Source organism: Lynx canadensis, chromosome A3 (genome assembly GCF_007474595.2).
Source record: "Lynx canadensis isolate LIC74 chromosome A3, mLynCan4.pri.v2, whole genome shotgun sequence".
NCBI classification, from domain to species: domain Eukaryota; kingdom Metazoa; phylum Chordata; class Mammalia; order Carnivora; family Felidae; genus Lynx; species Lynx canadensis.
The window spans coordinates 17,242,430-17,265,616 of NC_044305.1; the positions used below are offsets into that span (position 1 = coordinate 17,242,430).

Consider the following 23,187-nt stretch of genomic DNA (forward strand, 5'->3'; position numbering starts at 1 on the left):
AGCTCTCTTGAAGGACAAGGGAAGGTGAGTCACCTGGAGAAGGGGGAAGAGCGAGAGACTATTTCACAGAAATTCCATGTGTCCAAAAGATAAATCCTGTTAGTATCTGAATTCCCCCATCCTAAAGTTAGGATTTTGATTCATCCCAAGGTGGACTGGGGCCTTTCTTCAAGTGATCTTTTCTCTTAGGAAGGGCAAGCAGACATTGTATTTCTTGCATTTTTTAGGAAGAGTCTGAGAGTATCTTTCTGTTGGCTGTGCAACTGTACCACAACTTAGCTGGCTCTAAAATTCTTGGGTCATGAAACATCCTCTTAAAACCCGTGTGCGTGTATTATGTTATTACGGATGGGGACCTCTCCCTCTGCCTTCATCCTAAGGCTGCGTGGGCCCCAGTCCTGGCTTCTTGAATGACTAGGTGTTGGACATTGGGAAAGTTAATCTGCGTCTCTTTCTTCTCTTAAGTAAAAAGTGAATCATAATAGTATCTACCCATAGAGTTGCTATGAAGATGGTGAGTTAATATTCTAAGTCAGTAAGAAACAGTGACAGGTGCATAAAATTTTGCAGTTACATATTAGTTGCCACTGCAGTCATTTGGGATTATTACTACTATTTTCACCAGTTTCACCATTACATCGCAGTATCTCGAATTGAAATGCTGAGGTCTGAGAACCAATTGTTTAGTCTTTTTTGTTTTGATGGAGATCTGTGTGTCTCTAGATGCTTGCGGGAACTTTTCTTTAGTCTTGTATTTCAACGTATTATCAGTTTGTGCTTAATTTTGAGTCTCATCATTGATTTTGCCGGGAGCCCACTATGTTCTTCATACTCTGTAAACTCAGTGCTCCATTTATTTCAAAGAAATTTTCTTTAGGTATGTCTTTGATTATTGTTCTGTTCCACATATTTGATGTCTTCTCCCCAGACACTTCCAATCCTTACTGTGAATGTCCATCCACTATTTTCTGTGATATTCTCCTTCTTGTTCTTTTTTATTTCTTCATGGCAACTCCAAACTCTTATTTAGGGGAAACTTATAAAATGTTTTCTTTTGCATAAGACATCAAAAATTATTGACTATATGTTAGGCTAGGGCACAGAGACTAATTCTGGTAGGCATGTTTTGGTAAATTAGTGCTATGTCTACTTGTGTCTTCTGCTCAGGGACCTCATGAGTCCATGCCATGGAAGGAGAAGGTGGGGTCTCTGGGTGACAAGACACAGGTTAGAGTCCGTGAACATATGCACATAGAATCCCTACAGTTCCTGGTGGAGACTTTAGATACTTTTCTAATTAGAACTGTAGAACCATCTTTCATTCTAAAGATGAAAACATTGAGAGTCTCAAAGATTGAGTGGTCTGTCCAGGGTCACAGAGCTGGTTAGTGGAAAGGCAGGTCAAAGAAGGATTTGGACCCTGATCTCCAGCTAGTCTCCCTTTTTCTTTTTGATCCTTAATTCATTATTGTATGAAACAGTGTTGCGTGCCAGTCAGTAGAATATCTAACAAGCATGATGCTTTGAGCATCCATTATGTGCCATGTGGTCGTACAGCTGAGTAGTTATGAAGCAGAATTAAAAAGAAAAATGGGCCCAGTTTGATTAAAAGTAAAAGGAAAGATGTTCTAATCGGGAAAACTGGCATGTGCAAAAGTGTGGAGGTGGAAATAATAAAGTAGTATGAGCTATGTGTGTATGTTGGTGGGTAGAATGGGGTGGGGGCATTCTTGCAGACTCTTCATGGGTCAGTCAATAGTGATGCAGTTAGGTGATCAGATAGGGGGCAGCGGGTGGTGGAAAGCATCAGAGGCCAGGTTATATCCACCTTAAACATGTCGAGGGTCACTTTACGTCCTAGCAACATTCAGTTTTTCTCCAAAGGTTTGATTTCTGTCTGGAGCAGACAATGCATAGGTACAAAGCTTGCTCTCTAGCTATTTGAAGCACTTTTGCTGTCTGTGGGAATTTCTGGGGAGCCAAACTGTTATAAGTGCTCACAGCGGGGAAAAAGAAAGATAGAATTGGTCTGGAGATTGCTGCCTGAGGACAAGGCAGAATTATATTAAGGGGTCACCTCACCACCTACGTGTTGAAGGAGAGCCTTGGCAGGTCCAGGGCAGTTGCTGCCCAGGACTTACTTGTGGGTGGCTCACACAGTCTTGTCCTTGAAGTGCTTTGATGCCTGGTTGGAAGGGGCCAGTGCAGTCTCCGAGTTCAGCTCCCGGAAGGCCAGACCTTGTCCCTCTGGATTTGGTTCCAGACTTTGTCAGCAGAGAGTGTCACCAAATGTGAAAAACTTATTCCTAGCTACACAGTTGATGGTTCAGGATCAAGTAGATAAAGGGGGTTCGTGGTTTCATATGTGAAAAGCCTCATGGATGAGAACTGGTGTGTCCTGAAAAATAATAGGAATTCAAGCATCTGATGATGTTGATAGAATTATTTGGAGATAAACGATATGTGATTAGAGGCTCCTTCCTCCAGGTATTCTGGGGTTCATCTCTCGGTAAAATTTAGTGGCATTCTTCCCACCTGCTGGGCCACAGGCAAGCCATATTTTTGTTTATTTTCCTTAAACTTTTTAAAAATCATTGACATATAGCACAATACTGGAAGTGCAGTTTGATGAGTTTTACAACCCTAGTCAAGATACAGAAATTTTTATTACCTTAGAAAGTTTTCTCAAGTTCCCTTCCAGGCAGTCGCCTCAACCAGAGGGAACACTATTCTTATTATTTAATTACCCAAATCAGTCTGAAGTGCATTTCAACACTCCAGAAAGTTCTTTTATTCCTTATCCCAGTGAGTACCTGCTCCCACAGGTATGTAATTTGTTTATCACCATAGGTCAATGTTGCCTCTCCTTGAGCTTTTCATATAAATGGAATCGTTATGCGTTCTTCTTTTCTCCTCCTTTTGCCTAACATAATTTTGGGATTCACTCATGCTGTGTGTCAGTAGTTTGTTCCTTTTTCCTTGCTGTACGGTATTCTGCTGTACGGATGCACATCATTTGGTTGATCCAGAAGCACGCACCTGGGCTCCTCCAGTTTCCTCCTCCTCCTCAGCTTCTGAATTACCTTCTTATTACTTCTCTTTCTGGCAGTCCTTGAGTGAAAGCTAGAATGTGAGCTTCTGGCAACCAGGATTGTGTCTGTTGTGTTTACCACTGAATCCTCAGTGCTCCGAACAGCATGTGACCGATAGCAGGTGTTCAGTGTTTGTAGGATGAGTGGATTAAGAGTGTTCTGAGCACCTAGTTTTAATTGCTTACCACTCTGAGCCTGTATGGTATCTTCCCAAACAACTCAGATCGACAGGACCCCCAAGACATTCTCTCTTTGCTCGCAAACGTAACATGAATTTAAGGCCCAAGGGTTGTGAGCTTTGTCTCTGCAAGAGCTTCCCTCTGCACCAGGTTAGGTCCCTTCGTAGACCTCATTAACTGTCTCTACCACCCCCATCATGACCTTTCCCTTCCACTTTATTGGCATTGCTGCTTTAATTGACTGCCTTACGCTCTCATTCCATGGGTCTGGAGAGCCTGCTTTTCTCTCTACCACTAAAGTCCCCATACCCAGCACTCTGTCTGGCACATGAGAAGCAGAGAGTACATACTGGTTGGGGTTTCTTTCACAGAGAGTTCTGTAAGGTTGTCCATCCCAAGACCATGACCTTGAGAAGAGAAGGATGCATTTGAAAACAAAGCCTCTGTTATATAATGCATGATTGTGTGCCCCCTGCCCTTTCCAAATTCGCATGTTGAAGCCCTAACCCCTGATGTGATGGTATTAGGAAGGTGGAAGCCTTTGGGAGGTGATTAGGTTTAAATGAAGTCATGCAGATAGAGCTCCCATTATGGGATTTGTGCCCTTATAAGAGGAGGAAGAGACCAGCTCCTCTCCCTCTCCCTCTCCCTGTCCCTCTCACTCCACCATGGGAGGGCATAACAAGGAGATAATCTGCAAACCAAGAAGAGGGGTTCTCACCAGGAACTGAGTTATCTGGCACCTTGACCTTGGTCTTCATAGCCTCCAGAACTCTAAGAAATAAAGGCCTATTGTTTAAGCCACCCAGCCTTTGGTATTTTGTTATAGCAACACAAACTACTAAGGCAGCCTTTGTAGAAGATTTCTAGTTAGGATATAGCATCTCATGGGTAGGGTCATGTCTTCATAAAATATTTTAGCCCAAATGTTGAATCTGTTAATGAGTTAGGTGGGTCATGGCCATGAGGGACTTAGACATTTACTTCACATTATCCCATGGAAATCTTAGAATGTTTATTTTCACCCAAATGTTTGGGACCCTGGGAGCCTAGAAGCACTAGATCTGTGAAGTTTACACAAAGTTCCATTTTCTTACTGATTGTACTCGTGGCTTTAGCCCCTGCAACAAAGGGTGGCTTCAGGGTCTCAAAGAAGTGTAAAGTATTATGGGCATGTGGTGCATAAGCAGGATCTCTGTGCTTTGCCTTTATTCTCAGCATAGCCTCTTCAGGGATTCATGTATAGGCTTCAGAAGTGTTCATGAATTCCTGAAATGGTGGGCATATGTGCATTTTCCTGGGAAAAGAGTCTGAAATTTCTCACCAGATCTTTGCAAGGGCCTATGTATCCTCAAAAGTTAAAAACTACTTGCATAGACTCCCTTGAAAGATCCTTCTGGTTAATTGCTTAAACAATTAAGTACAAGAAGTACAAGAAGTACAAGAAGAAAAAGGGAGGAGCAGGAATTCTGCTAGGGCCCAAAGTTCTAATGTTCCGCCCCCACCTTCTAGTAAACAGACCCTCCCTGGCCTTGGTTCCCTTTCTGATGACTCCAGTTGTTGGATTAGATGGCCTCATATTTCTTGCATTGTGTGCTTGAGCAGTTCGTCTCAGAGAGAACTGACAAACCTGATATTTCTGTTCATTTAAAAAAAGAGAGGTGCTTACAAAAAAAAAGTGTGTCTCATATCCCTACTTCTCTTTGAACCACTCATGCATGTGACTTATAAAGAATCCAAAGTCTATAAAGAACTAATCAAACTCAACACCCAAAAAACATAATCCAGTGAAGAAATGGGCAGAAGACACAAACAGACACTTTTCCAAAGAAGATATCCAGATGGCCAACAGACACGAAAAGATTACTCACCATCACTCATCATCAGGGAAATACAAATCACAACCACAATGAGATACCACCTCACACCTGTCAGAATGACTAAAATTAACAACACAGGCAACAACAGATGTTGGCGAGGATGCAGAGAAAGGGGAACATTTTTGTACTGTTGGTGGGAATGCAAACTGGTGCAGCCACTCTGGAAAACAGTATGGAGGTTCCTCAAAAAACTAAAAGTAGAACTACGCTATGACCCTGCAATCGTACTACTAGTTATTTATCCAAAGAATACAAAAATGCTGATTCAAAGGGGCACATGCACCCCAATGTTTATAGCAGCACCATCGACAATAGCCTAAGTGTGGAAAGAGCCCAAATGTCTACTGACTGATGAATAGATAAAGAAGATGTGGTGTACACACACACACACACACACACACACACACACACACACACACACACAGTGGAATATTACTCAGTGGTCAAAAGAATGAAATCTTGCCATTTGCAACAATATGGATGGAACTAGAGTGTATTACGCTAAATGAGATAAGTCAGAGAAAGATAACATAGGACTTCACTCACATGTGGAATTTAAGAAGCAAAACATGAATATAAGGGTAATGGAAGGAAAAATAAGATAAAAACAGAGATGGAGGCAAACCATAAGAGACTCTTAAATACAGAGAACAAACTGAGGATTGCTGGAGGGGAGGTGGGTGGGGGATGGGCTAAATGGGTGATGGGTGTTAAGGAGGGCACTTGTTGGGATGAGCGCTGGGTTTTATATGTAAGTGATGAATCACTAAATTGTACACCTGAAACCATTACTACACTATATGTTAACTAACTTGCATTTAAATTTTAAAAAAGAACCCCAATTATAATTGGATTACTAACAAAAGAGGAAATAAAATAATAATCTGATGGCTGTTTTAGAACCAGGTACAGGAAGCACCGTGATGTACTTCATGATACTTTGTCAAGGGGACAGAGGGAGAGATAATTGTATTGGCTAGTCTGCAGAGGGACATGTGTACTAGTAAGTCATTTGAGATGGAGACATCTATTTACTCGAGGGAAAGTTTGTTACTATATTGTACCTACCACCAGAAATAAGTGAAAAGAGATTAAACATTTGGAAAGATTGATACTTTATTTTCTTTCTGGTGGTCAGCAATTTACTGCTAATGCCTGAAACAGAGCAAAGACCATGGAGGAAAGTCGATTGGCCCAAGCCCCAAAGTATTGAAGTCTGCTGCTCTTAATTCTGTCCAGGGCCAGTCTGTGAATAATTGTATTAAGGAGTTGAGCAGAGTTATCACAGAGCTACAAAATAGCACCCTTGGGGCCCCACTGTAGACTGATGGGGACTCTGGAGACTTGACAATGATGATCAAAAGGTCTATATATTTAAAATGCACAAAGGATGAGCTCAGAAATTATCTGCCTGCCAACTTAACTTCTCTACCTGGAACAAATTATCAAAAAATCAATTTGCAAACACCTTTGAGATAACAAGGCCTTGAGTAATAACCTTCATGGCTTTGTAAAGAAAAGCATCTAGCTTGACTAATCTGCTTAATTTCCTTCTCTGACCAAATGGCAGGCTATAATAGAGGCAATCTGAAGTTGTCCCTTAAGATTTGCTTCAAATCACACTGAGAAAATATCGTCCACCTCTGTTTCATAGCAATTATTCTGTCTCTGAAGAATCTTTGTGGGTAGGTGATTAATCAGAAAGCAAACACTGAATGAGTCTGATCTATCCCGAAGCTCTCACCTGAGTTCCAGATGGAAACCTGTACCTGCCTTACCCACCTGAATAGCCCAGAGGCCCTCCAAAAGTTTTGATCACATCTGCATTATACTCCACTCCCAGACACTCCCCGACCCACTGACTCTTCACTTCCTAATTCTACTCCAAGAATCATTAATTTGTTCATATCCATTGACAGATCCCATTTCTGGCAATTGGTTCCAAGAAAATATGAGACCAGAAAAATTGGAGTCATTTGCACAAAGATGTTCATTGCAGCATTATTTACTGTAGCAAAACTTGGCACAACTCCCGTGCCCAAGAATTGGAGATTAGTTAGTGTGATTGCCTGATAGATTGTTCTGTAGCTATTAAAGACTGTGATGGCAAGATCCATGTTGTCAACAAAGTCTTTAGAATCTAAGAAGTGAGGGAAGTAAAACATTGGGTCTTTATGTTACTGTAGGTGTATGAACAAGGATTAAAAATATGAATAGAAATTGTAATGGAACATGGAGAAATAAAAATGGCTGTTATATTGAGTGGTAGATAAGGGGACTTATTTTCTCTTTATTGTTACTTTCTTTTTTTTAAATTTTTTTCAGTGTTTGTTTTTGAGAGACAGAGACAGAGCATGAGTGGGGCAGGGGCAGAGAGAGAGAGAGAGAGAGACAGACAGACAGACAGACAGACAGACAGAATCCGAAACAGGCTCCAGGCTCTGAGCTGTTGACACAGAGCCCGAACCCACGAACCGTGAGATATGACCTGAGCTGAGGTCGGACGCTTAACCGACTGAGCCACCCAGGCGCCCCTATTGTTATTTTCTTTATTGCTTTGCCACTGCTATTTTTTGCTACAAATAAAAATAACAAACATAACCAGTTTGAGTTCTAGAAAATGGGTGTCTATAAGCAAACAGCTTTCCAAAGGAATAGCTGGTCTGGGAAGGCATAGAGATGTGGGTTCCATCCTACCTTACCTGCTTCATGATCTTGGTTAGGTGACCCAATCACTTGGATTCTTTGTTTGTTTGTTTTTAATCCATCAAAATGGAGGTGATTGTGTCCCAAGATTTGCACAAAGTAGTGCATGTGAGATTTCTTGGTAAATAAGAAATACAAAGTTAATGTTAATTTCGGCAGCTACGCCAATGGGCTAAGAATTGCCAGAAAGACCTACCATAAGTGCTTGTTGAAATTCTAGTTTATTTAACCGAAGAAATAGAACTTAGTGGAAGAGGAACAACCCATACAGGATGCAAGATAACTCTGCATTGACTTTTCCCTTGACCTTTGATTCCTACAGAGGACACTGTGCCTGTGACATCCTCCTTACTGGAGGAAACCCGCTAGAGTTGAAAAGAAGCTGAATTTTTCCTTTGCCATCATCTTTTTGCTACTTTGGCTCATAGGACTATTTGGGGGAGAACTTCTACTAGGAATATATGTGTTGCTATGAAAGAAATGGTTACAAACCTCAGACTCTCCTGGGTTTTGAACCAAATTCCACTTCAGTAAGGGCATGTTCTCATTTGAAGACGGAAAACAGAATATTAACCCAGGCAGCTTTGCTGTGTTCCAGAAAAACCATTTATTCACAATTACCTTCTTTCTTTACTTTATTTAAATGGAGATATGGTCATGTGGTAGAAGAAATACCAATTCAGGTATTTACATTAAAAAAAATCTCTCACCACAGTATTGAAACAAAAAAAAAATCATAGAAATTAAGGTAGGATGTGAATGGAATCATGAAAGGGATTTGGGCTCCTGTAAGTGGCTCACTCTGGAATTCTGTTCTTGTCCTTATATGCTTGGATTCTTCTCTGTAAACCATTTGGGTCTGACATCCTTTGCTGATTGCTTGTCTTCCAGAGCCTCCCACACCCATCGCCCCCCCAGAGCTGCTGGCCGTAGGGGCCACATACCTGTGGATCAAACCGAATGCCAACTCTATCATCGGGGATGGCCCCATCATCCTGAAGGAGGTGGAGTACCGCACCACCACGGGCACCTGGGCCGAGACCCACATAGTTGACTCTCCCAACTATAAGCTATGGCATCTGGACCCTGATGTGGAGTATGAGATCCGGGTGCTGCTCACACGACCGGGGGAGGGAGGCACGGGACCACCAGGGCCTCCGCTCACCACCAGAACCAAGTGTGCAGGTAAGAGCTTCCTTCTTGACTCTGCTTCGAGAGGTCAGGCAGTTGCCCTGAGTGATCCTTCTATTGGCATTCTGCGACAGTCATTCCTAGACTTCTTTGATGCGACTGTGCTTCCTGTTGTGGAAGGCAACAGTCAGGGCTTTGGTCTTGCCTTCGAGGCCCTCCTGGCTCTGGTGATGACTGGGACCCATAGAGCCACCTGACTCCAGCCGTGTCCTGGAGAGTTCCTGGTTCTGACAGTGTTTCCGATGGGACACTGGTTGTGTGCCTCCAGGGATTCCTGGTGCCACTGTAAGTCTGAGGCTTCCTAGTGCTCAAAGTGTCTCTCAGGGCTCCTGGCTCTGAAAGTGTGCCTTGTCACGGCCTCGTTTGGACTACACCTCTGTGTGCTTCTGATTCTTGTTAGCTACCTCAGGTGCTTGTGATGTTAACTTTGTCCCTGAGGATTCCTTGCCTAGGCCTGTGACCCTAATGAGCTCTTGGTTTTGACACTTTTCCTGAGGGTTCCTGGTTCTATTTACGTCTCTGAAAGGTTCCTGATGCCAACTTTGTCTTGAGTACTTCCTGGTTCTGAAAGTGCCTCTCAGTGGATTCTGGAACTGCTTTAGTCCTTGAGAGCTTTCTGGCTCTGTATCCCTCAGGCCCTTCTGGTTCCAACCGAACAGTCTGGGTTGGGACTGTCCCTTCATGGGTCCTCTGGATTCTATATCCCTCCAAGCTCCTGGCTCAGTATACCCCAGGGGACTTGTGCCTCCCCCAGTTTCTCTGAGGTTTTTGGTTGTTGCTTAAGAATTTGGTGGCTGGGACTGTGTCTGAGAAGGTTCTTTTGAACCAACTATATCCTATCCCCAGGAACTCCAGGCTTCTATGGTGATTCTAATAAGGGATATTGGCTAGGATTTTATCCCTGACTGTATTCCTGAGATGTTACAGCTCTGAATGTAACTCAAGAAGTTAAAAGAACTCAGTGTGGTTTTTTGCCCTTTAACCATTTGATGTAAGTACTTTTATCTCACATATATATGAAGGAATAGAGACTCCATATTTTCAAACCTTTTGTCCAAAGTCGTAGAATTAACCAGTGGCACCATCAGGATTTGCACTCAGGTTCTTCTGACTCTAATGCCACTGATCATTGGTCACCCCACGGTGAAAAGATAGAGAAGTCTGTGCCACTGGCATGGAATACAGTGCTGGGGTTCTTCCAGGGGGGACCAGGGAAGCAGCAGCATGAGCCATTGGATTCCAAGGGAGGAAGAATCACTGATGGGTTCCGGGTGGGGAGAGAAGGACCCATCGGCACAGCGGCCCCCATGGAAGAAAAAAACAAAATACAATTTGTTCTATAATGCGACATACGCGTCCCTGAAAATCACTGTAGTATGGAAAGTTATGCGATAAAGACTATCAGGGTTATGGGGGAAAATGGGATTAGGGTACTTCGCTCATTCTTCATCAATGACACATTAAAAAAAAAAGGAAAATAGTAAAACTGGTCGCACAGTTCACACCTGTCAGTGGCTTAGGATACGCATAAATACTGCAGTACATAGAGTGTGTTTCCTTGCAGAGAGACCCCGGGTTTGCTTTTGAAGCAGGTTGCAGCCTGTGAGCTGGGGTGGTGATGAAGAGGGCTTTCTGAACATGATGGAAAGTCATGACACCAGCTGTGGGTGCCTGGGGCTCACAGCACGTGCTGTGAACAGAGGCAGCAGGTCGATGTTTGAGGGGGGTACGTTCTCTGTACTCGTGCGTGGCTCAGTGGAGCCGAGTGCAGTTTTCTGCTTCCATAGTGTTTCTACGTGCAGACTCACACATAGCAAATGTGACATTCGTGCTATGCTCAGATTGTCCCCTAATAGGTCAATCATGTTGGAACACATGTGAGTTGTCAGAACAAGAGCTATAGCAGAACTGACTGTAATCACTCTTACGTACCTCAGTAGTCCGTCTGGGTGGTCTATAACCCAAGGTTAGTGAGGATGCCCGTTGCTTGCGAGTATTCCTTTGGATGTTGTCAGACCATTATAATAAATAGAAATGCCATTTTCTTGATTGTTTTCAAAAGCAGGCCTTCGCAAAATTCCTTATTGAAACCTGATTATAAAACCTACTACTTTAAAAGGACATAAGATTATGTTATTAAACCAGGTAATACCTTATCTCAGCTTTGCAATTCAATATTCATCCATAAAAGTAATTGATTTGGTCCTACCAATGAGACTTTTCTTTTTCCACAGGGTAAATCTAAGAGTTTCCAGGGTTTTTGATCTTTATAAATGATACTGAAAGTCCTTTAGCAGCCCCTCTGGACGTATTTGCTGATGATCATATAATACATTTTGAAATTCAATCGGAAGATGATCATCTCAATAAAAATTTACAATCTATTGCAAACTGTTGCCACGACTGTGTAATGGATTTTACATGTTGAAAACACAATTGTCTGACTATCACTATAAAAATTATGAGTTGAAATGCTGTTTGTGGTTTTATATTTCAAAAAATGTTGGTGTTTAAGTAAGTTACAGCTAAAATCTTGAATAACCCACATTTTACAAAATGTGTCATCAAGAACATAATCTTCTTTCCCACATTGCCACTGATGGTAGAATATTCTTTGCCTCATAATTAATTTTTAAGAGGATTCCAGGGCTGGTATCCATTTGTGGAAGCTGTTTATTGGGGTTGGTAGTGTGGGTCCCCCCCCCCTTTCCTTTTTCTATTATTAATCGCACTGGAAATGTACTCATTATTTTGCAAAACAGAAAATGAGAGAATGTGGAGTGTGGAAGGTATAATTTCTGCCCAGAGGAATTTACAGACTATGTTAAGATTCCAGCAAAACAGCAAAAAGGGTAAAACATAAACATAAAGTCGAATATTGAAATAGCATACTTCAGGGAGAAAAACCAGGTCGGTGGGGAAAGGCAGTGCTCTTAAAATGGTCTGGCACACTGGTTCACAGAGTTTAGTCCCTGGACCATCAGCATCACCTGGGAACTTGTTAGAAATGCAAATTCTCAGGCCTCAGCCCTGACCTAATGATGCAGAAATTCTGGGAGTGGAGCCCAGAAATCTATGCTTTAAGGAGCCCTCTGAGTGATGCTGAGGCATACCCACATTGAGGAATCACTGATACGCTGTGCCACACCTACGTGCCGCTTTGGTGGTGTGCCCACTATGTTGCTTGATCCTTAAGGCAGCTCTGAGAGGTAAATGGGAGGAAAGCTAAGGCACAGCATCATCAGCCCAAGATTGCAAATCAATTCAGTTCTTAGAGCTAAGTCTCTTGGCTCAAGGAATTCCCCATCACATGCTTTGATGGGGTTTCCTCTCTACATGTCCTCTTGAGGGTGGGTTTGCGTGGTAGGGAGACTGGCAACTATGGAGACCAGCTGCATGGTCTAGTCAGTCCACAGAGGCTGTAGGCCTTTTCTGCAAACATCTACTGAGCTCCTTCCCCGGGCCAAGCTCTGTTCTAGGCATTGGTGGCAAAGGCTTAAAGCAGGCGCTCAGGCTAAAGCATGGGTGTAGCTCAGGAAGATATCTGGGGGACAATTCAGCAAGGGCAGGTGTGGATGTATTCCAGGTCTGCTAGGTCTGACAGGCCACTTGCCGGGTATATCCTTGGTGCATCAGGAACGGGGTAACACCTTTACAGGTGGACATTTTCAAGAGTTTGGCTGCAAAGCACCAACCTAGCTCAATAGTCTCGAGTTCAGAGCAAGACTGTTAGCCAGTGATGCCAGAACCTGGACAGACTATCACACAGGGAATGTAGGGGTGAGAGAAGAGGGCCAAAGATGATACTCCATGGCTTCTGGTTTGGATGGCTGGGAGGTGAGTGGTGGAACTGTTGGGCGAGATGCAAGACACAATAGATGGGTTAGGGATGAGAGAATGAGTTGAAGTTTGCATATGTTGTGTTTGAGATAAAGATGCATAGCAGGTGATGGCATATGGAAGCCTGGAGCCCAGGAGGGACCAGCAGGGTATCCCTTCATCTTCCCTGAGAACTACCTGATTGCATCTGCATTTTAGAATCAAAGGGGCTCCTTAGTACCAATGAAAGCAGTCTAATTTTCTTTCTTCATACTATTCCCTTGAGATGCCCCATTCATTTATTTTTTTCATTCATCGTTTTGTTCTTTTGCTCTCTTTAATCATCTGCCATCCTTCCTGAGATACAGGCGTGGGGTGCATATGTGATAATTTACATCAGAGTTCTTTGAAAAGCTCCAAATACTCTTTAGATGCCTGTAATAAAATGAATTATTACTTGTTGCTCTTGTGGTTATGAATTGTTAAAGCAGGAAATCTGACATGTCCGTTTCTCTGGACTGACTAGCATGTGAATGGGTGTACCATTTTCTTTTGTTGTTCATCATCTCACAAGATATCCTATTTCAGAACACGATGATCATAATCTAGACTCGCAGACGTTTTCTTATCTAGAACAATGGGTGGTTTTCTCTGGCACATCCCCAACAGCAGACATCCATGGATACTAGTTGGGTCCTAGGAGCTTGTCTGGTGCCCACCCAGCCTCACCTTGAATGCTATCTCTGATGGGAAGATCATGCGCTCCCATAGCAGACCTTCTAACTGCTGGGGATCCTGGGTGGTTACTCTTACTCTCTACCTAATATTGGTCTGGTTATCATAAAACTCTGGCTGGGGTCCTATGTGGAAACAGAATATCATGTAGGTTTAAAAGAGCAGAGGCTGCTAGCATCAACTATCTGGATTCCACGAGGAGAACCAAGGTCAACAGCATTGAGAATGGGGACCAGGGTCAGCAATAGGGGAAGGCCAGTGAGATGATGAGAGGTGTGGACACCACACTGGTCCAGTTCATCTTTTCTGCAGGTACCACTTTTAATGGGCCATGCACCTGCTTGTTGATGCCTTCAAGCTATCACCCAGCATTAGACAAAAGACATTCTCCCTCATTGTCACCCAGATCTGCCTCCATGTCACACCCACTTGTGAATGGATCCGGTTTTACTCTCGAGAGACCTATTCCTCCTTATCTCAGAAACAGGTCTTAAGCAACCCAAATTTAGCTCTCTTGTGCTCTGGAAATCTCCTCCCCTTATCCTTAAAGGTCCTGCTTGAGCCAGACTCTGGCAGTAACCATCACTTTGCAGTTGTGGAATCACAAATCCACAATCTAGCATGCAGGTGATCAGAAGTTCCCTGTGATTGCTTGCTCCCTGTAAATTAAAGGCCCCATTGCCTGGGTACCCACTTCATTGTGGTATTGCCGAATTTAGGTTTTCCAAATGAAAAGTGACTTTGTACAGCCAGAAATGTGCAATACTGCTGCTTTGGAGGGCTCACTTAGTATTCCCTCCACCTGAGGTTTGATTGCACATTATATTTTATTCACATATTTATGGATTCCTACTTGAAGTGATAGGTGTCTGTCTCTTTTCTCTAAGGAAATAGAAAGGAGAAATTCAAATTGCTGAGCTCAATGAAGTAAGAGTAGTCATTAGAATTTAGTGAGAAGAATAGGGGCTTTAGAGCCAAAAAGAATCTGGTTTTTATTTCAAGGTGGCACTTGTATCTGGATGACAGTGCATCTGTCTGTGTCTCTGTTTCGTTTCTTCCATTTACAGGAGATTATGATACACTGTTTTGTGGCGAAGCCTCAGTGAGATAAGTTATAAGCCTAGCAGAGAATCCAAAACATAGAAGCCCCTTAATGAACATTATTTGGAAGAAAACAAAAAACAAAAAACATCTCCAGCCTAGCAAGAGGGTGTTGGAATCTAAACTGATGGTGTGATGGACCCTGTTGTAAGAAGACTGCTCTAGTACCATTGTCTTTACTTGCTCAGACAGTGGTGGATTAGTGCCGAAGCCCTAAGCTCCTGGGAAGATGGTGAACACTGGTTTTGCAGGTGTTCTGGGTTCGTTGATGTGTGGCTACAATGGTACCTGATGATGAGGTCAGGGGCGGAGATAGGAGTTGGTCTTTTTCTGATTTTGTCTAAGTCCTACGTAGGAGAGAGAAGCATGTTATCCAGACCCCTCTCTTTCCTGGGAAGCCAAGGCTTATGAGCATGAGAACTTGTGAACAGGGAGTGGAGGTGAGTCCTGACTGTCTTCAGTGAGCATCCTTAGGCGGGCTCTATGTTTTCAGTCCAGCATCCAGTTCTAGGGCAGAGTGGAGGGACAGCAAGAGAGAAAGAGAAATTGAGAGTCTAGAAAACAGAACAAAGCTATGTAACTAGCCTTTTAAGGCCTTTTTAAATTTTTTTTAAAATTTATTTTGAGAGAGAGACAGCGTGAGTGGGGGAGGGGCAGAGAGAGAGAGGGGTAGAGAGAGAATCCCAAGCAGGCTCTGTGTTAGCAGCCCAGAGCCTGACATGGGGCTTGAACTCACAAAACCATGAGATCATGACCTGAGCCAAAACCAAGAGTTGGATGCTTAACTGACTGAGCCATCCAGGCACTCCAGGCCATTAAAAGAAATTTTTTGTAAGCCTCAGCTTCAATGCGCAGGTAGCATAACCTGGTCTGAGATTAGATTAGAAGGGGTCTAGATTAAAAGCAAATGGAACTTCCTTCTGAGCAGGATGGTGGTGTGAGCACAGACTTCTAACTCCTATCTCTGCCCTGTCATAATCCTGGTGAGATTACCCATGAGTCTGAGGGAGGCACAGCAAGATCAGCCAATAGCAGGCAGATCACCATCCTACCTAGAACCAAAGCAGAATCTGAAGACCACCAGGGAAACCTCCAGCACTGTGACAGACTAGGGAAGGAGGGTCTTCCGTGCATGCCACACCATGCTCAAAGGGACATGGTTGCCAGAGTCGTGCAGGTGAGCCCAGACTGAAGGCACCCACAAAAGATGGTTATGACAACCACCTGTGCAAAATTATTTGGAGAAGGGGTGCTCATTGCTCTTCCACTTCCCTTTCCTTCCCTGCCTTTTTAGCTGCTTCTGTGCCTCCTTCCTCCCCTGGAGCATAGGACCATGGAGGAAAGAGGAGGGATTGAAGAGAGAGAAAGCCTGCTCTCACCATACCTGGTTCAGGAGCTGCTGCATAAGCCAGGGGGTGTCTGCACGTGAGCAGGCATCTGCTGGGACATGATATGTCCCCCTCCTCTTCTTGCAGACCCTCTCCCCTCCTTCCATCTATGTACACAATGTCTACAGGTGGCTACCATGGAACTCCTCCCTTGGCTTCGGGAAGATGAGTTGGAAAGCTAAAGCCTTCTTCCCTACACCTGTTTACAGGTTCCAAGACTCCTCCCAATCCACCCAGCCTCCTTGCTGTGTGGGTTGAGCCTGGTGTTGAAGGGAGGAGGGAAGGTCCAGTTGGGTGCCTCTTCCAGCCCCTGAGGACCTGAGGAGGACATCTGGAAGTGCCTCAGGTTCTCTGCAGGAGGCGGCCATACTTACTCCTTACTCTTCCTTGTTCTGTAGCCTTGGGTGAAATTCCAAAGTAACAAGAAAAAACCTGTAAAACATTGTTAGGTTTATATTTTTTTGCTCCCCCATGATCCCTAGAGAACTAGGGCTCAGAAGGTGAAGTATAGTAAGCCAACAGACCTTCCTGGGGAAATAAATACTCCTTGATTCCTCCTTACCTTGAAAGTTGAGATAAGAAAAAGCCACAGAGAGGTAGTGTTAATGATAATTAAATCTAATATCTTTGGTTTTTTTGTTTATCAGACTTTCTGGATTAAAAAAGTAACTCCCAAATATGTTACAGTTGGAGGTCACTCATTCCTATACCTGGGAAGACCTTGAGATAACAATACCAAGAAAGTGTGTTTCCTTTGTTTCATAGTAATGAAAACAACAGCTACCCAGTTTGAGTATCTATGATATACAAGGCCCATAGCATTGAGGTTGTTTGGAGGATTTTACTTGTAATTCTTGCAGCAGCCTAGTGGAGGGGCCATGATTTCCTCCATCATCTGGGAGGTAAGTGACTTACCCAAGGCCTTATACCTGACCAGGTGGCCTGGCTGGGAACTGAGTGTGTAACTACATAGCTACAAAGCTCTGTGACCGCCAGCATCCAGCATCATTATGAAAGCAGAAGGCACCATGACCAAGTTGGGTTTATCCTAGAAAGGCACTGATGAAAAATGTTGAATGCTGGAAAAGCTATTCATATAATGCCTCATATCAATAAGTCAAAGGATAAAAACCATATGATCTCCAGAGAGGCTGAAAAATAATTTGAAAGAAATCGGTCTTCATTACCGATCAGAATTCTTAGCAAGCCGGAATGGAAAGTCACTTTTTTAGAATTACTATTTCTAGGAGCAAATACTCTTACAGCATCAAAGCCTAAGAGAATAAACTAAACCAAGAAAAAAAAAAAGGTATTAGGATTATTAAGAGATTTCAGTATTATGGTCAGACACAAAGCAAATAAACAAAAATCAATAGCCGTATGCTAGTAATAACCACATGAAAATATAATAAAATGTATCCTGTTCTCAAATGCAATTAAAACATAAATACTTAGGAGGAAACCAAGAAACGTACTGCAGCTACGTATGAAAACATAAACCCCTGCAAAACTTTTCTGAGGAAGATAAAGCAAGACTTGAATAAATGGAGAGGTATATCATGTAGTTGGATTAGCAAATTTAATATTGTGGGGATATCAGTTCTCCCCAAATTAATTTATGGGTTTAATGCAATTGCAATCAAAACCCTAATGGGAGTCCTTCTGGAACTTGACAGTGATTTCAAAATTGATCTGAAATAATATAGAGGAGAAAGTAATGGAGAACAGTTTAAAAAAGTGGTGTGGGGGGACATTTCATTGTGAAATATCAACATTTTTTATAGCTATAATAATTGAAACCCAGAGAATAATCCAGTATAGAATGAAACTAGCTATTAAAATTTATATGAATGGAGAATTGCTTAACAAATAGTATATTTGTAATTGGTTAATAATTTGGAAAAAATAGAATGTGTTGCATGTATATTATGATACGCTAAATAAATCCTGGATCGATTAAGAACTTAAATTAAAATCAGAAAAAAGGAAGAACCAGAAGAAAATATTGTTCTTTTCTTCGGAAGGACTTTCAGCTCATTAAGAGCAAATAAATAAACCCCTGAGTCGAATCTTACTGTGTAAAAAGAAAAGGAAAAGAACAGCTTCTCTACTGTATTAACAAAATTCAAAAAACAAATAGGTAAGCTGGATATGGGAAAAGACAACAGAATTTAGAAGAAAGGGATAATATTCTCACATAAAAAGAGCTCTAACAAGTTGATAAAAATGTCACATGATAGAAAAAAAGGCTAAAAAATATTGACAGGTAATTGTCAAGCAAAATGTGAATGGTGAAGAACAAATTTAACATGTCCAGTATCACAGATAATCTAATAAATACACTTTTAACCTGTAAGATTACCAAAACATACCTATTTTTCACTGGTAAAAACCAGCGTTGGCAAGGAGCAGTGAAAGCAGTCTTTTACAGGCATTTCTGCAAGTGGGTTAAGTGGCACAGCATATTTAGAAGACAATTCACTAATTTTTTTTCATAACAAAATAATCAGAGCTTCACAGAAGGAGTTGTGTACATGGAGGTCATCACTGCATTATTTACAAGGGCAAAACTTGGAAATCACTTCAGTGCCACAACAGTAAGAGCATAGGTAAATAAATTTGTGTGTGTGTGAACAGTGGAATTCTATGCTGGTATTACAAACCATGTTTTTCATAGAATATCTAATGGCATGGGTCAGTGTTCATGCTCTGATGAGTTAAAAACAACAACAAAAGTCAGCTTGCAGAATTGTGTATGTAATTACTGCCCCAGTTTTTTGAAATATAGATACATAGCCCCATGAGCTAGTGAGTTTATCAGCAGAGCTGTGAAGTATTGACCAGAATTCCCCATTCCAGATCCTGCCCCCTACATTTCCAGGGGAAGCGCACGTGGCCCCCATTCACTGCCTGCCCTGAGTTCTAGAACATTGCTCTGTTTCTCCTGGCTGTCCCAACTGGACCCAGTGTGGAGCTGGCCCCTCTCCACCACTCCACCACAAACACAGGGTTGTTTCCTGCAGCAGCAGAACTGCTCTCAGTGTTCGGTGGGACACAGACAAGGGTTTGCATTGCTATGCTGCCAGCAAACAACTTGCAGTCCTTCTGCAGACTTAAAGGTCCTTACAGTTGGCAGGGATTTTTTACCTTCTCCTCTCCCTCCTGGATCACATAGGTAATGCAAAGTCTTCTTCCTCCAGAGCAGTTCCACTGTCCCCAGATTGATTCGGGCTTCAGCTCCAGGCCTTTCTTTGCACATCTTTTGCATGGAGTTGAATACTCAAAGGGAGTGTGGGGAGGGCGGCTGATGCTGAGATCAAATCCTTTCTTGTAATGAGAACAACATTCCCTTAAGAAGAAGGTGTTTTAATTTATCTGTACTCCTATGCGTGCACGGACACACCATATATGTAGTATATATTTATATGTATGTGCCATATGTGTGTGTGTGTGTGTATATATTTATTTATATATACATATATTCATGTATATACATATAAACATATACCTTTAAAAAGATTGTGGGCCACTGTAAACATTTTCTCTTTGTTTTGCTATGTTGTATAAAATGTATATAACTGGAAAGTAGGTTTCCCTCTCAGAGTCAAGTGTGGATGTGAAAGATTGTTATAAATTGTAAAGTACTCTATATAAATGTGAGAGGTTATTTTTATCATAGTTAGTGCATCATTGACATTCTTGGAAGGTACAGGAACAGTTGCACGCCTGCTGAACCCTGGAATGTGAACACAGCTTTATGTCATGTATAGATGGAGCCAGGGACAGTCAAATTAGCCCCATCTGAGTTAGAATCCAGGTTCTGTCATTAGAATGCTGGGTAGCTTTGGGCAATTTGCTTAACTTCTCTGAGCCATTTTCCCTGTTAAATGGGGATAATATTGCTTACCTCACTGAATAGAAATTAGGGCCATTGGTGTTAATGATGACTAATAACTCACTGAATCTGCTTGCAACCCCACGAAGTACTTGATTGCAAGTCACAACAACTGGGAAGTGGCTAAGGATGGAGGCCCTGGATTCTGACTCTAATTCTTGCTCTTACCCACTTGGGTATATAACTGTAAGTGCTTGGCACAATGCCCAGAATGTAGTAGGTGTTTAGTAAATGTGAGCTTTTTCAATTTAACACCGAGAGACAGACTTTTTCTCTCCCTCTCCAGGCCCTCCTAGCCAGTAACCCCTAACACCTTCACTGCAGTGGGTTCAAGGGGGCGAAGTTAGCCTCTTGCTGTGCTCCCAAAGGGATTGACTACACGCCACAAGAGACAGAAGCCAGTGTCAGTCATGGTTTCTACATCACACACAGCATTGTCTTGGCCTGCTGTCGTTCTGAGGTGCTTACGGAGAGCTGTGACAGGAGCTGAGAGGGGAAGCTGGGGTGTCTTTGAGGACCCAGCAGGGAATTGTTGCCCATCCGCCATTGCCATATAGATTTCCCTAGTTGGGGATGCCTTGAATCACTAGAGCCATGTGCAGCTCTTCCTGTGAGCCCTTTTCCCAGCTGGGCCCAGGGCTGCTGCGGGGGCTACTGCTGTCCTTCCTTCATTGACCTTGATCTTCATCCTTGAAAAACATGAAGTAGTCTTGACACCAAAGCGAATTTTTGAAAATAGAACTTCTATCCCATATACCAATTAATATTTTTTTTTTGCTAGTGCATATTCCCTTTCAATCACTGATCCCATTCTTACCATGTAATTATGCCCCATGTGCCATTTATAGCCCTCTCCTTTCACTCAGCACCATAAGTTAATATTTTACAGGTTCTTAAGGAGTTTTCAATATTGTTTTAATGGATCATCGTGTTCCTTAGAGTCTAATTACAGTAGCTTGCTAAACGATGCCTGTATTGTTGGATATTTGGGTGTTTCCAAAGTATCGTCCTCTCCCGGCCTGTAGTCTTATGCTTGAATTATTTTCTCAGACTACATTGTAAGGATTTGAGGTACTAAAAGGTAGAGACATCCTTATGGCTTCTGCTACATTTCACAGATTGCTTTCAGTGAAGTAACTGTGCTCTTTCATAATGATATGAGCACTTTCAGCGTAACCTTGGCAGAATTGTGTTACCATGATTTTTTTTTTTTAATTTGCCAATTTCATAGGCATGAAGTGGTATTTCAAGTCTGTCTACAATCTCTGCTTCCACATTCTCTTCAGCCTGCCTCATATGTGGCAGCCCCCACTCTGGGCTTTATTCTGTTCCTCAAAAGCACAGTGGCCAAGCTCTTGCCCGCCCCCAGCCTTTGCGCAAGCTGCTCCCTCTCCCTGGAACTCACTCCCCACCTTTCCCTTGCCTAGCCCACCCACCATGCTCCTTTCCGGGTTCCTTTAAAGCTTACTTCACAAGGAGACCTTGCTTAATGTCCTGATCTCAGTTAGGCTCCTTTCTACTTGCTGTTCTAACCATTTTTTATTAGAATTTTTTTAAATGTTTGTTTATTTTTGAGAGAGGGTGCAAGCGGGAAAGGGGCAGTGAGAGGGAGACACAGAATCTGAAGCAGGCTCCAGGCTCTGAGCTGTCAGCACAGACTCACCAACTGTGAGATCATGACCCGAGCTGAAGTTGGACACTTAACTAACTGAGCCACCCAGGTGCCCCCCTTTCTAACCATTAATAACACTCTTCACAGAACTTATCCCGATTTGTAATCATCTGATTATTTGTGTGTCTTTGTTTATTGCATGTCCTTTCCATCAGACTGTGCACTCCCTGAGGACAGTACCCTCTTCTCTTCTGGTCATTACTGCCTTACACCCTGCCTGGCACATAGTAGGCACTCACTCAATAGGTGTTGAGTGCATGTTGGGAAGATATACATGTGCACTGTGGAAACTTTGGAAAGTCAGAAAGATAGATAAAAATTTAAATGACCCAACATGGCATCATCACTTAGCAATAAAAAAGCTGTTACCAAGTTGGCATGTTTAATAGTCTCGTGTTCTACATTTAAATCATTAATCGGTTTATTTTGGTCTTTGCTATACGGTGAGGTTTCAGCTTGGTTTACATTTGTGTGACCTTTCATTCCAACACCACAGTTGGAAAAAGCTTAGGGTGTCCCACACAGTGAGGGACTGGGTAGATGGGATGAGGAATTCTTTAGAGAAAGAGAAGGAAGGGAAGCTGGAAGCCTGACCCAAAAAAATCACCAAAGAAAGCCTATCAGAGTGAGGGCCCTAACTTTGAATCCCCTGACCTGACCTAGTGGCTGAGCAGACAGCCAGACCACCGTTAGGGAAGCTCATTTTGGGAGGAAAGCTTCCGCCCTGCCCAAGTGGCCAGCACCACCTCTGTTTGCAAGTCCGTTAGAGTGCTATCTTTCTAAAGCTTTTATAGCATCTCTGTAGATCTTCACTGTGACTGGGACTAACCTGGATGATTGCCCCAGTTTACACTGGAGGACACGGAGGCTCTCAGGAGTTAGGTGACCTTCCCTAAATCTCAAATCTTGAGATGTCTGTGAAATCACATCTTCTGACCCCAAGCCCTCCAGGCTCCTGCCCTCTGGCCACTACAGAAGGTTTCTAAGTGTTGTGAATATTGGATTAAACACATGGCTTGGCAGAAAGGTGGAGGGGATGGGCAGAGGAGGCCGGTTCTGATTAATTGAATGTTTTTTTTTTTTTTTTATTTGAAGGTTAAGCAGCAAATCCATTTAAACTTGGTTCAGACTAGTTTATATGGGATGGTATATGAACTAAACACAATAAAATTGAGCCCAGAGGAATATCCCCAAGAAGAAAGAAGTCAATAATGTGACCCTTAATTGCCTTTTACAGTCAGTACGTGTCCTTGACTACTGTACCCACCCCAAAGCATTTGATCAAAGCTACGGCAGCTTAGACATTTAAAGGCCTCTCACAGACAGTAAAGGGCTACCTCCCTGTGCTGAGCTTTGCTAGACTGTAACCCCCTGAGGACAGAAGCTTAAGCATTTCACCCTGGGATTTGGCTAGCATGTGCAGAAGTTTGAAGAATGGATGGGTGTGCATGCTTAGTTAGGTGTGGCTATCAAGGTAATGATGTTCTGTATTGTGGGGAAGTTAGGGTTCAGAATAAATGGGCATCAGG

General features: G+C 42.8%; 1 protein-coding gene across 1 annotated transcript in view; it reads left to right on the top strand.

Moving 5' to 3' along the window:
* The window catches only part of PTPRT (protein tyrosine phosphatase receptor type T), a 934,550-nt gene that overhangs the window by 313,523 nt on the left and 597,840 nt on the right, over positions 1–23,187 (top strand). The window contains exon 10 of the mRNA XM_032592759.1: positions 8,749–9,042. Coding sequence (XP_032448650.1) covers positions 8,749–9,042 — 294 coding nt within the window. The remainder of the gene's footprint in view (positions 1–8,748; positions 9,043–23,187) is intronic.